The sequence below is a fragment of the Periplaneta americana genome, chromosome 1 (assembly GCF_040183065.1).
Source record: "Periplaneta americana isolate PAMFEO1 chromosome 1, P.americana_PAMFEO1_priV1, whole genome shotgun sequence".
In the NCBI taxonomy this organism is placed as follows: Eukaryota; Metazoa; Arthropoda; class Insecta; order Blattodea; family Blattidae; genus Periplaneta; species Periplaneta americana.
In genome coordinates this window covers 24,427,809-24,440,981 of record NC_091117.1, presented here as the reverse complement: position 1 = coordinate 24,440,981, position 13,173 = coordinate 24,427,809, and the positions used below count along the sequence as shown (strand labels likewise).

Genomic DNA, 13,173 nt, shown 5'->3' with positions numbered 1-13,173 from the left:
TTTTAATCGTTCTTTAGCGATGTAAATGATATTCAAATTATCATTTATGTCCAGTTATCGTTCTTGATGGATATCACGTTATTTATATTTTGTTATCGTTCTTTAGAGATATGAATAAAATTCAAGTGATCATTTGTATTCTGTTATCGTTTTATAACGATATGAATAATAATTATTACTATTGTAGCTACAGTATCTCCAATGGGGGTTAGCCCTATTTTACATATGTATGTTAGGGCTATAGTTTTATACACAAAAAAGATAAGCATAAAGAGAAATGGAAAAGAAAATTAAATTAGCTTACGTGATGTAAACAAAACATAAACAATCCGTAAATTAGGCATTGCGATTGCAAAACAAATATCAGTTATCAATTTGAAACATACAAAAACATTAACAACACACATACGTAACACTTCTATAACACAAATATGCAGCTTTCCGTACCATACATCATAAATTAATACACAATAGTCACACAGACACAATCAAACTATAATTACGACATTGCAACGACATCAAGTATCCCATAACTGACTCACATACATAAAAAATCAAGCATCCGTTGCAACACATACACTTCAACATAGTAACCACACTTTTAAAAGTTACAAATTTGGCTCCAAGAAGAATAAATAGGACACTGTTACTAATTACTATTCTTCTACAATTTCTTAAATACATCTGTAATAAATCTGTGAAATTCCGATATGAATAATATTCACGTTTTTTATATTGTTATCGTTCTTTAGCGATATAGATAATATTCAAGTTATACTGTTTTCCTTCATTAGCATTATAAAATAATATTAAAGTTATTTATATTGTTATTGTTCTTTCGCAAGATAAGTAATCTGTATTTTATGTAAGTAATTATTATAACACAAATAAACATCTTTCTTTGTAAAATAGGTTATTTTATTTAGATAATTAAATACGTATTATATAATATCTTATATTAATTAAACAAACCGATATTTATCATTTATATTGTGTTATCGTTCTTTAGTGATACTGTATAAATAATATTCAAGTTATTTATATTGTAATCGTTCTTTAGCGATATAAATAACATAAATTTAATATTAGGTTTGGAAAAATCCAGTTGCATAATACTGGTATTAGTTTTTCTTTTTGTATTATTACATTATACTATCTTGAACCACAATAAAATGAAAAGGAGTAACGAGGAATTGAACCTGAGACGTTGACATCTAAATTCCGACGTTCGTCCTCTGAGCTACGAGGGCAAAATTGTGGAAACATTTTCGGAAAAATTGGCCCAGTCACACTCTAAGATTTTCTGATGATTCGTAGAAGCTAGTCCAGGATGCGGGGGGCAAAGTCTAATTGAGATTTCCCGATCTCTGATAGGGTCAAACATCCTGATAGAATTAATATTTAACCCTTGCCGTGACTTTCGGGGAAGTCCGGAGGGCCCAATTAGTCAAATCCACTCTCCTCATCTCCACGCTTGGGCCCCCTGGAATTTAATAAGATGCGAAAGAGATAGTGGTGTGCGGAAAGCAATGGGATGTTACCGCATTTAGGCCTATCCTTCCCAAGAAAAACTGCAAACATGAACAAAGGAAGCTTTTAATAGAAGAAGAAGGATCTTCTGCGGATCTCTGGAAAAAGAACTAAGGAAGAGACTAGTGAAGTGCTTTGTGTGGAGTGTGGCATTGTATGGGGAAAGAACATGGACATTACGACGAAATGAAGAGAAACGAATTGAAGCATTTTAAATGTGGATGTGGAGAAGAACGGTGCGTGTGAAGTGGACAGATAGAATAAGAAATGAAATTATGTTTGAAAAAGTGAGTGAAGAAAGAATGATGCTGAAACTGATTAGAAAGAGAAAAAGGAATTGGTTGGGTCTCTGGTTGAAAAGAATAATAGACGACATTAGGATATGTGGATCATATGCGGAGACTAAGAGGAAGGCAGAAAATAGGAAAGATTGGAGATTGCTGGGTTTGCAATGAAAGACCTGCCCATGGACAGAACACTTATGTATGTATGTTCAGAATGCCTGGAATATCGTGTCTAAAAACAGTCGCTATTTGCAAAGACTAGTCAATTCCATGCCCACTCGACTGCAAGATGATCGAGATAAGAGGAAGATAGACTAAATATTGAATTGTGGCTTTTTGTTTTGTTTTTTGAACGCTTAATTGTTTGAATGTTTTAAGGCCGACGCCAGTAAATTTGTTTTGTTTATGCCACGAAAGATATTTTTATTGAGAATAAAATCTTTTTTCTTTCCATTTGCAGCCACAATATCATAATGATAAAGTCATGGCATAATATATTAATGAACCTGATGTTAATTACTAAAATAATCGTAAAAGAGAAAGGAGCCATTATGTATAGTTTGTCTCTCTCAAAAACAGAACAAAAAAGAACATAAAAAGCTCGAGGTTGTAGTCGAACGCAGGACCTCATGAATAAGAGGCCTGAACGCTACCATTATGCTATCGATAACACACAGAATACTTCAATTATAACTGTAGATATCAGGCAACGTGGTCCAACAACATGTAACATCGCCTGTCTCCGAATTGTAGCGAAGATACCCGAAGGGTTGTTTCAGGAGAGCGGCCACTTTTTCTTTTGACAGCTGTACATAAAAGTGGCATTGTTATGATTGTATGTTGAATGTATTTCGGGTTTATTTTTCTAGGAGCCAAGGAACCAGCTGTTACCTGTGATGTTTGCCCGCGTGTATTTACTACAAGGCATTCAAGAAGTCCTGCATAATGCATTAAATCTACTTGGCATAACACCTGTTTTACACATGTGACAAACCTAAAAGGTATTTAATTTTAAAGGGCCCATAATATTTTATGTTGTTGCTACACTATTAGACATACACAGGAATGTTTGCTTCTTCTCCTTTCCTCATTTCTCCTTTAAAGTTATAGGTTTCATTTTCATTTCATTACATTTATTGTTTTCCATGGATCTTAAATCAGCATTATGGTTTTGAGATACGGAATAAGTGAAAATTTATACAAAATTATATAATAATGGCAAGCAGATTAATTCATTTTACACTCACAAAAGTATGTGAAAGGTATGAATAGGGATAAATTTTGTTAATTCTTTTCTGAATCTTTTCTCTTGACCCTTCAAAACTTTAAGATAATTAGACAGTACATTGAAGACTGTAATACATGAATAGTGAAGTCCTTTTTTATAACAGGGTAGATGGAGATCTGATTAATGTCTTATATTAAATTTATGTATATTCTGGTTAGTACTAAAAGTATCTCGATTTTTAACATAAAACATCATCAGGGAAAGAGTGCACTCACAAGGTATGCTTAAGATTTCTAAATGTTGGATATGTAATTTTTTATGCACACCTATCATTGCTTTTAGCACTTTATTTTGTAAAATAAAAATATGTTTAGTTTCAGGTGAGTTTACCTAGAATTAATCCGCATGTCATTACAGAATGAAAATATGCAAAGTATGTCATTTTAAAAGTGTTTGTATCGTCAACAGAAGATAAAAATTTTAATGCTTAACAATCAGAAATCAATTTAGGAGTAATATATTCTGTGTGTGTTTTCCAATTCAAGTGTTTACCCGTTCCAAATCAAGAAACTTTATGCTTATAGCTTATCTGAGATAGTTTATTCCATTTAATCTAATACTGAAGGAAAACTGAACATTATTATTGTACTAAATTTGATTACACTGGTTTTTATCAATGTTAGAAACGGCCTGTCAGTGATGAATAGGGGGCGGATGTTGATGAAGAGTCATCTTCTTATTTTTCACATTAGGATGATGTCTATTAATATAGAAATCCTTTCTATGTTAATATCAACGTAAAAAAATTTATTATATTGCATTTTTTGACATTTTTGAAGTGTCATTTTTACATTTTTTCGGCATTTTTTGGACATTTTTAATATTTTGAAGAATTTTAGAACATTTTGAATGCATTTTACTTCCTTCTTTATATATAGACCTGTTGAATCTTTTTCTCAGCACACAGATCAGTAATTACCTACTGAATAAGTGAATAACAGTGAAGTTTGAGTTTTATAGTTTGGAACAAACTCTGAAGTCCATCCCTCATTCCACTGAAGGCTTCACTTCACACAACAGAAGTAATATAAAATGCTTGACAGCAGCTTAGTTTAAGTGAGGGCTTTGACTACTACTATTCTTTTGTTGATACAAGGGTGTCTTTAGAATTTATGTTTGGAAGGGGGGAAACTTTCACAGTTACCTGGACAACAGGACGTTGTGTCCCCAATATGGTTCAGAAGCAAGGTCCGTGGACGGTCTGTCGCTACCGCTCTCACAGGTCCCTTCATAACAGCCTTTAAAGAGAAAGTGAAGGCGCTGTAAATTTGTGACGTCACCACGGGAACACACTTCACTCTCATCCCCTTGGCTTGTGCTACCTTTATTAGTAATTACTGGAATTTAGAAAAGGTGGAGTGTGTTTTTGATTTTGGTATAGACTTTGCTAGTGTGCTGTTTATAATAGGCCTATATTGTTACTATTATAGCATGAAAAATGCCAAATTGTGTGGTGAGCGAGTGTCAGAATTATACCAGGAAAATTAAAGGCTCGAGTGTTATTTATCATACGTTTCCCTCTGATCCAATGCTGCGAAAGATTTGGAGATTAAGTGTTACCGAAAGGATAAATTTAATCTTGAAACTGCGCGTAGTTGTTCCGAACATTTCACATCTGATTTCTATGAGCGTGATTTTAATGCAAAGCTTTTAAACATACCAGCAAAGAAAAGAATGAAATTAAATGCCCAACCGTCACTGATTTTACGAGTGTGCTATGTGAAAAACAGTGAGATAAATAGTGCTAGAAGTAAATGTGTAGAAGAGAGAAGTTGCAGAAAAAGATTTTGTCTGAGATAAGTGAACAGTAATTAGATGCAAAGACAATAGTGCGTCGGGACGATCCATTGGATGTGTTATATTTCATCTGTTCATTAGAAAATGAGGAGCTGAATCTCAAAAAAAGAAAATGAAGAAGTAACTAAAGGAAATGAAAAACTTTAGACATTGAAAAGTTAGAGTCCAAATTAGAAACATAACTTGACAAAGAGAGTGTTTAAATCACTTAGTAAATGGAAAAGTAAAACATTAGCTAAAGTGTTCACTCCAGGGCAAATAAAAATGCTTATTAGCAGGAAAAAGAAGCAAAGATGGGAAGAACAAGACATGATTCCTGCATTAGCCGTACAATCATTTGAGATCACAGGTGGAATTGCTCTACCAAGCGCTGCTACCCTGCAGCGTTGGACAAAAAAATTGCCCTTTTCTCCTGGTATTATTACACCGTTACTGAAAATTTTTAAAGAACAGGGGTTGTCTTTGAGTGAAATGGATAAGTTATCAATGTTACTGTTTGATGAGGCGAATGTCAATGGTGTCATTTGTTAGGATCGTGAGGGTCCTCACAGAAATGCTTAAATTGTAATGATCCGAGGATTGGCAAGTGAGTGGAAGCAGCCCATCTATTATGATTTCGATAAAACAATGAACAGAAAGCTACTGTTCGAAATTATATCAGAAACTGAAGCGGCAGGTTTCAGAGCAATTGCAATTGTTTCTGATCTGAGTGGCGGCAATGGAAGACTGTGGAATAAATTACAAATAAATGTAAATCAAACCTGCTTTTCAAATCCTGCTTGAGACAAAAATATTTGGGTTTTTGCAGATTTGCCCCACCTGATTAAGTTGTTAAGGAACCATTTTATTAACAATGGGTTTCAATTGAATGGCAAATGGCAATGTAGTAGAAAAAAATGTAATTGGATGGATTATTAAATCCAATTCTTCGGAGTTGCAACTTTTCCCAAAATTACATTGGGGTCACATTACTGTGCAAGAGAATGATAGCCAAAGAGTTGCACCTGCCATGGAATTTTTTTCACATTACAGTGCTGCTCTGATTAAATATTTGATACCCGAATGTGAATGTGAATTTTTTCAACTCATAAATGACTTCACAGATGTAATGAACTCGGGAATTCCGAAAGGTCCTATACACAATAAACTGAAATGTGTCTTCGGGATTAACCACAAGGAACAAGTAGAGATATTAGATAGAATGGAGGAAACAATAAAAGAACTGAGAGTCAGAAGCAAAAAATACTCTTCTACCTTTTCAGAATGGCTTCCTTACCTCTAGTAAGAGCTTGAAAGTGTTGTATGTCTATAGCGATTTAAAAGAAAAAGGAATTGATTATATAATGACTAGGAAACTCAATCAGGACTCTCTGAAAAACCTGTTTTTCCAAATTCGTGGGCTAGGACTTTTTATAATAACCCTCTGCCCGTCGAAGTGAAAAATCGCTTGCGCCTATTAATGTTAGAATGTCGCCTTCCCCACCCTACAAGTGCCCCAGTAGAAGATTCAGATGGAGTAATAATAACAAAGCAAGTTTTTCAGGATCTCGTGGACATTTCTCATGAAAGCGTGAACGAAATCCCAGAGGAAATGAACCTATTAGTGGTAGATATTGATGACAGAATTGACATTACAGATCTAATGAAAAGGAAAGAAGTAGAAACACTCAGATATGTTGCTGATTATATTCCTAGGAGACAATTTTTAAATTTTGTCTAAATGCACTCCCTATAAAGGGGTAGTTGCCCTTATAAATTTATAATCAGATTTTTGTATACAATAGATATATGCTACATGTAACTGCTGTGTAAATTATAATGAATATATCATGTTAGATAGGAGACAGACTATTAATTTTGTCTAAATGCACACCCTATTAGCAGTGTCACATGATTTTCGAACAGCCATTCATCACACACAAAGCAAAAGAAAAAATATAGTCATGGGTGGCAAGTCAGTCTACACTTGGCTTCGCTAACTAAGATCCGTGACCTACCAAATTGGACTTTTCCCTTACTTCCTTACAGTCTACTCGGAGATGAATACCACAGTCTGATACACACAGTTACGAAGTTGATGATCCAGTACTGTTACATACTGCATGTGATGAGGCCATCCTAGTGTTTTCTATTCTGGATCCTAGGGGTCAGCCGTACGCCAGTAAATCTACTGACATGAGCCTGTCACATTTAAGCACACTTAGATGCAATCGACCTGACCCAGGATCGAACCCGCAACCTTGGGTATAGAAGGCCAGCAGTGGTTAGCAACTGGATGCATCGGGCTTCGTGACTGTGTATACTAGACTGTGATACGCCTCTAGATTTACATCCTACAAAGCAGTGCACATACTATTCACAGAATGTCACTAACCCAAACGTAACACCTCCATGGCAATCAATAGTAATGTAATTGGCGTTTATATAGTAATTTTAGGCTACGCGTAGTATACGCAAGAGATATAAATTACATAAATTTTTGCAAATTTGTTGCTATATAGAGAGTTTTTTTTTTTTTCATACGTTACCTAGCTTGGATATTTTTCTACCTAATGAGACTCAATTTAATCTCACCATATAATCAATACTGTGGGAGGAACTGCACTTTGAAAAGGAAAGAAATAGAAACACTCAGATATGTTGCTGGTTATATTCCTAGGAGACAATTTTTAAATTTTGTCTAAATGCACTCCCTATAAAGGGGTAGTTGCCCTTATAAATTTATAATCAGATTTTTGTATACAATAGATATACGCTACATGTAACTGCTGTGTAAATTATAATGAAAATATCATGTTAGATAGGAGACAAACTATTAATTTTGTCTAAATGCACACCCTATTAGCAGTGTCACATGATTTTCGAACAGCCATTCATCACACACAAAGCAAAAGAAAAAATATAGTCATGGGTGACAAGTCGGTCTACACTTGGCTTCGCTAACTAAGATCCGTGACCTACCAAATTGGACTTTTCCCTTACTTCCTTACAGTCTACTCGGAGATGAATACCACAGTCTGATACACACAGTTACGAAGTTGATGATCCAGTACTGTTACATACTGCATGTGATGAGGCCATCCTAGTGTTTTCTATTCTGGATCCTAGGGGTCAGCCGTACGCCAGTAAATCTACTGACATGAGCCTGTCGCATTTAAGCACACTTAAATGCCATCGACCTGGCCCAGGATCGAACCCGCAACCTTGGGTATAGAAGGCCAGCAGTGGTTAGCAACTGGATGCATCGGGCTTCGTGACTGTGTATACTAGACTGTGATAAGCCTCAAGATTTACATCCCACAAAGCAGTGCACATACTATTCACAGGATCTGTCACTAACCCAAACGTAACACCTCCATAACAATCAATAGTAATGTAATTGGCGTTTATATAGTAATTTTAGGCTACGTGTAGTATACGCAAGAGTTATAAATTACATAAATTTTTGCAAATTTGTTTTTATATAGAGAGTTTTTTTTTTTCATACGTTACCTAGCTTGGAAATTTTTCTACCTAATGAGACTCAATTTAATCTCACCATATAATCAATACTGTGGGAGGAACTGCACTACCGATCATAGAAAACAAACAACTTTCAGTGACCATCACTGTGGTGACTGCTTGGGACACCACATCTGTGGAGTAACGGCTAACGCGTCTGGCCGCGAAAACCAGGTGGCCCGAGTTCGATAATAATTATTATTTCATTAGAATATTTATCATCAACGTAATGCCATTCTTCATGTTCATGTTCATAGTCCCTGAGATATCATGGTAAATTTATTCTTTTTCTTATATAATTTGGTAGAAATTATATAAATATGTTGCTGGTTATATTCCTAGAAAATGTATTAACAAAAGTGCAGTTTCGGATGCTAATTCCAGTCAACAAACTCCAGGATGGATAGAGATCGTTTCACGTGGTGGACAGGTTTATCCCTCTTCTCAGTGGATGGCAGCAATTTTATTGAAGAGTGTAAAGTTATATTTAGAAAATTTAATAAAAAATCAGTCAAAGGAAAAAGAATGCAATAGGCAGTTTATTAGACTTTTGAGGAAAAAGCTTCCAAATGAAGATCCGGAATTATTGAAGTTATTTAGTAGAGCACGAACATCTTTTAGAATTCGTTACCTAAGTAGAAGGAAACAGGACATTGCGTCCTTCACAAGACTAGGTGAGTCAGTGTAAATTTTGTGTAACATTCTTAAAATAAGCTGTTCTATTTGTAAAATCAGTGTTAAAATTGAGATATTTTCATTCCCCACTGGTATTGAAATCCCTCCTCAACCACTTCACTGAAATGGGTTAATTTACGAAGTATTTATTTAGCGATCCTGTATAAAATTAATTATTATTAATTAGTTTTAGTGCACACACTACTCCAGTGTTATTAACTGAAATTTAATACATTTTGCATGCGTAATGCAAATTCTGTCGTTCACATGTGAGATTTTATTTATTGAATACTACTTTAATATAGACCTAACTAATATTTTGAGGCTCAGAAACAGAAATTGAAGTGTAAAATAAACTAAATATATTGTACAATGCGTATTCGTTAATAACTTTCTTTAAAATTGGACTGAAATATTCTACAAAGGTTAAAGATACAAAAGCAAGTACAATGAAGCATTCATAATAATTTTTATCTTGCTAAGAATTTGGAAAGTAAACCATCACTGAATTAAAAAAAAAAGAAGAGATATTTTAGTGGAAGTTATACCCCTAAGCCTTTACTCCACCAGTGTACATGTGGCCCTAACAAATATAGATGTTTAAATCACTTGGTTATCGCTAGAAAGTGCAAGCCGAGGATTGAAAATGAGTATAGTGTTCCCGTGATGACGTCACAGATTTACAACCCTCTTCACTGTCCCTTTAAATGCTGTTATGAAGGAACCTGTGAGAGTGACAGCGACCAACCGTCCACGGACCTTGGTTCAGAAGGGATGTACTACAGTAGACAGTATTTTTAACACAAAGATTGCAGAATGTACACTGCGCTTACAATTTGTTTTGTCATTTACACTCCCCATCTGGAAGGTCTGGTAACAAAAGTGAAGAGTGGAAGGAGGAGGAGATGGAGAATGAAGGCACTGACATGGACCACTCCTGATTGAAACACATTGTAAACCCTCATTAAAATTTATAATTTTGCCTCAAAACTTTCATTTTGTTGCATGTTCTTTTCCTTCATCTTAGTCAAATTACAGGAAATTCCCTCCTTTCTCTGACATTTGCAGGCCAGTCATTGAAACAAGGTGACTAATTTTTAAGAAGTTGTGGTGCGAGTACGGTGAATAATATTTAAATGTTATTTTCTTTTAATTTTTTATCATTTTTCCATTATTTTAAAGGCATTTTATTGATCATTTTAAGTAGATGTTTAGGTCATCAATATCCGCCCCCTAGTCATGAATTTATACATAAAAATAGTATCACATTGTTTCATGATAGTGTATTATTACTGGTAGCATTCTTGTTGAACTGGATATTTTTTTTTTCAGAACCCATGAAAAAACTGCAATGCAAGAACAGTATTATCTGCAAAATCGTGAAAATACGTACAAAATTAGAGAAGACAAGAGGACTGCTGAATGAAACTGAAGAGTGAGAAGTCTGTGGTAACTGAATTGAAAGACAAATTGACAAAAACGAGTATCGGGTGTTCATGCAATTTATTTTTATCTAAGCAGTAGATAAATCTCATTAGTCTGTATCAGGGACATTGTGACAGCCAACATAGCCCTGTAAGGTTCTTAAACTTCTAAAACTTTTATTTTAACTGTAATTGTTAGTTTCTCACTCTTTCTGTAGACAATGCAATAACAAAAAGGCGACATGGTACTTATGAATCTGATGACGAGCAGTAAAAGATATTGTATGATTATATAACTATAAACTAGTAAAGCATTTAAGTGAAAGACAAGAATGTCATAAATCAAGTTCAAATATAAACAGCTGATACAGTGAATTCAAGACACTCCCAAATGCAACCATAAAAATTTTCAGAACATGTAAAAAGAAAAAACAATTTAATAAAAAGAAGTGTTTCCTCGATTATTTTTTACCAGTATAGGAAAAGTTATTTATGAAACTTTTTGCATGCGTGGAAATATTCTTAGCACGAGCCTGGTTCTATTTCTATGGCAACAATCTGCGGATTGACTTGGCTCAGTTGGAGAGGGACATGGCCCACGTTAATATTATAGACACATCCTCCATTGTAAGAGAGGAATACACTAATCATGGACTGCATTTGAATTCTCGAGGCAAGGACTCGCTAACGCGTCTCATTGCTGACAGTCTTCAATGTGACCATGGCAAGTGTGACAATAAAATTCCTGTTGTAATCCGTCATAGGGCTTGTCCTTTTTTAGGGTAAATAAAGAAAGTCAAAATAACAACAATAATAATAATAAACAGAATCGACAAATCGTAATACAATCAACATTCAGTGTATGCCATCAGAATATAAGAAGTATAAGAAATAAAACTGATGAACTCCTTGCATCCTTAGCTACCGAACATTTAAATCCGAATGTGCTATGTATTACCGAACACCATATGAAACAACAGGAAATATTGTCTCTCTCACTGGAAGGATATAAATTAGGTGCTAGTTACTGCAGACAAACTCTTGAGGATGGAGGAGTGAGTGTATTTCTCAAATCTGACCTTAATTTAAAAAATATTGATCTTTCACATTTTTGCAAAGACAGGGATTTAGAAATTTGTGCTGTTGAATTAGAAAATGAAACATATAATTTCATTATAATATGTCTATATACAGCACCATCTGGAGACTACGAAAATTTTATTCATTTATTGGAAACGGCACTAGAATACTTACAGAAATTGAAACGTGAATGCATTATTTGCGGAGACATCAATGTCAATTATCTAACAGAAAGCAATAGGAAATATCAACTAAATTCATTGCTAGCCTCTTTCAATTTAATTTACACAGTAAACTTTCCGACCAGAATACAAGGGGATTCAGCTACTGCAATAGACAACATATTCATCGGAAAAGAAAAAAATAGGTATATCTCAAACAACCCCAATAATTAATGGTCTTTCGGATCATGATGCTCAACTCCTGAGTATAAATATTAACATATCATCAAAAAAACCAACTAAAGTGAGATTCAGAAATATAAACAGGGAGTCATTAAATAATTTTGAAATTAATCTTAAAAATGAAATATGGGAATCAGTATACAGTCAAAGTGATATGAACAGTAAATTCAACGAGTTTCATAAAACATTTCTAAATATTTTTGAATCCAGTTTTCCTGTAAAGTATAAAAATGAAACAATATGTAACAATAGATGGATTACACAAGGTATTAAAATCTCATGCAAAACCAAGAGATCATTATACATACAGAGCAGAAATAGTAATGATACAAACTTAAAACAACACTATAAAAATTATTCAAAAATATTACACAAAGTAATTCAAAAAGCTAAAGAATTACACTATAATACAACAATACAAAACTCTGATAATAAAATCAAAATAACTTGGAACATAATTAAAAAGGAAAGTGGACGATCAAAAAGTAAAGTAACAAACTATACCCTTATATCTAACAATACAAAAATGTCAGACCCAAGTGAAATTGCAAATATATTTAACAAATATTTTCTTACAATAACTGATAACCTCAACATCCCCCAAGATAATGTTACTAACAGTTTAGATTCTTTAACACAATATTTTCCGACAAAATTCCCAAATATTCAAATATTTCCAACAAACAAAAAAGAAATAATTGCAATTATTAAAAATCTAAAGTCAAAAAGCTTCTCAGGATATGATGAAATAACAAGCAAAATATTAAAAGCGAGTTCACATATTATAGCTGGGCCATTAAGTTGTTTATGTAACTATTCAATGTTCAGTGGTATATTTCCCGAGAGATTAAAATATTCAGTGGTTATTCCTATCTCCAAAAAGGGAGAAACAACGTCTCCAGAAAATTACAGACCCATATCACTTCTACCAGTCTTCTCCAAAATCTTTGAAAAAGTAATGTATAAAAGATTATATCATCATCTAGAAAGATACAAAATTTTAGTCCCAGAACAATTTGGATTTAGGAAAAATAAAGGCACAGAAAATGCAACATTTAGTTTAACTGACAAAATTCTGGAGGCAGTTAATAAAAAATTACAAGTTGGAGGGATTTTCTGTGATTTATCCAAAGCATTTGACTGTATAAATCATAAAATGCTGCTACATAAATTAGATTATTATGGAATTA

At 33.8% G+C, this 13,173-nt stretch overlaps 1 protein-coding gene across 4 annotated transcripts in view; it reads left to right on the top strand.

The window, feature by feature from the left end:
- Positions 1-13,173, top strand: part of LOC138715569 (kinesin-like protein KLP2) — a 157,499-nt gene that overhangs the window by 77,293 nt on the left and 67,033 nt on the right. Inside the window, exons 9-10 of one of the 4 annotated variants that reach the window (XM_069848842.1) lie at positions 2,684-2,815; positions 10,408-10,908. The exons of 2 other annotated variants lie outside the window; for them this stretch is intronic. In XM_069848842.1, coding sequence (XP_069704943.1) covers positions 2,684-2,803 — 120 coding nt within the window. In that variant the 3' untranslated portion in view covers positions 2,804-2,815; positions 10,408-10,908. Of the gene's footprint in view, positions 1-2,683; positions 2,816-10,407; positions 10,909-13,173 lie in introns of those variants that run through there. One more of the 4 variants, XR_011336576.1, reaches the window with a different exon arrangement.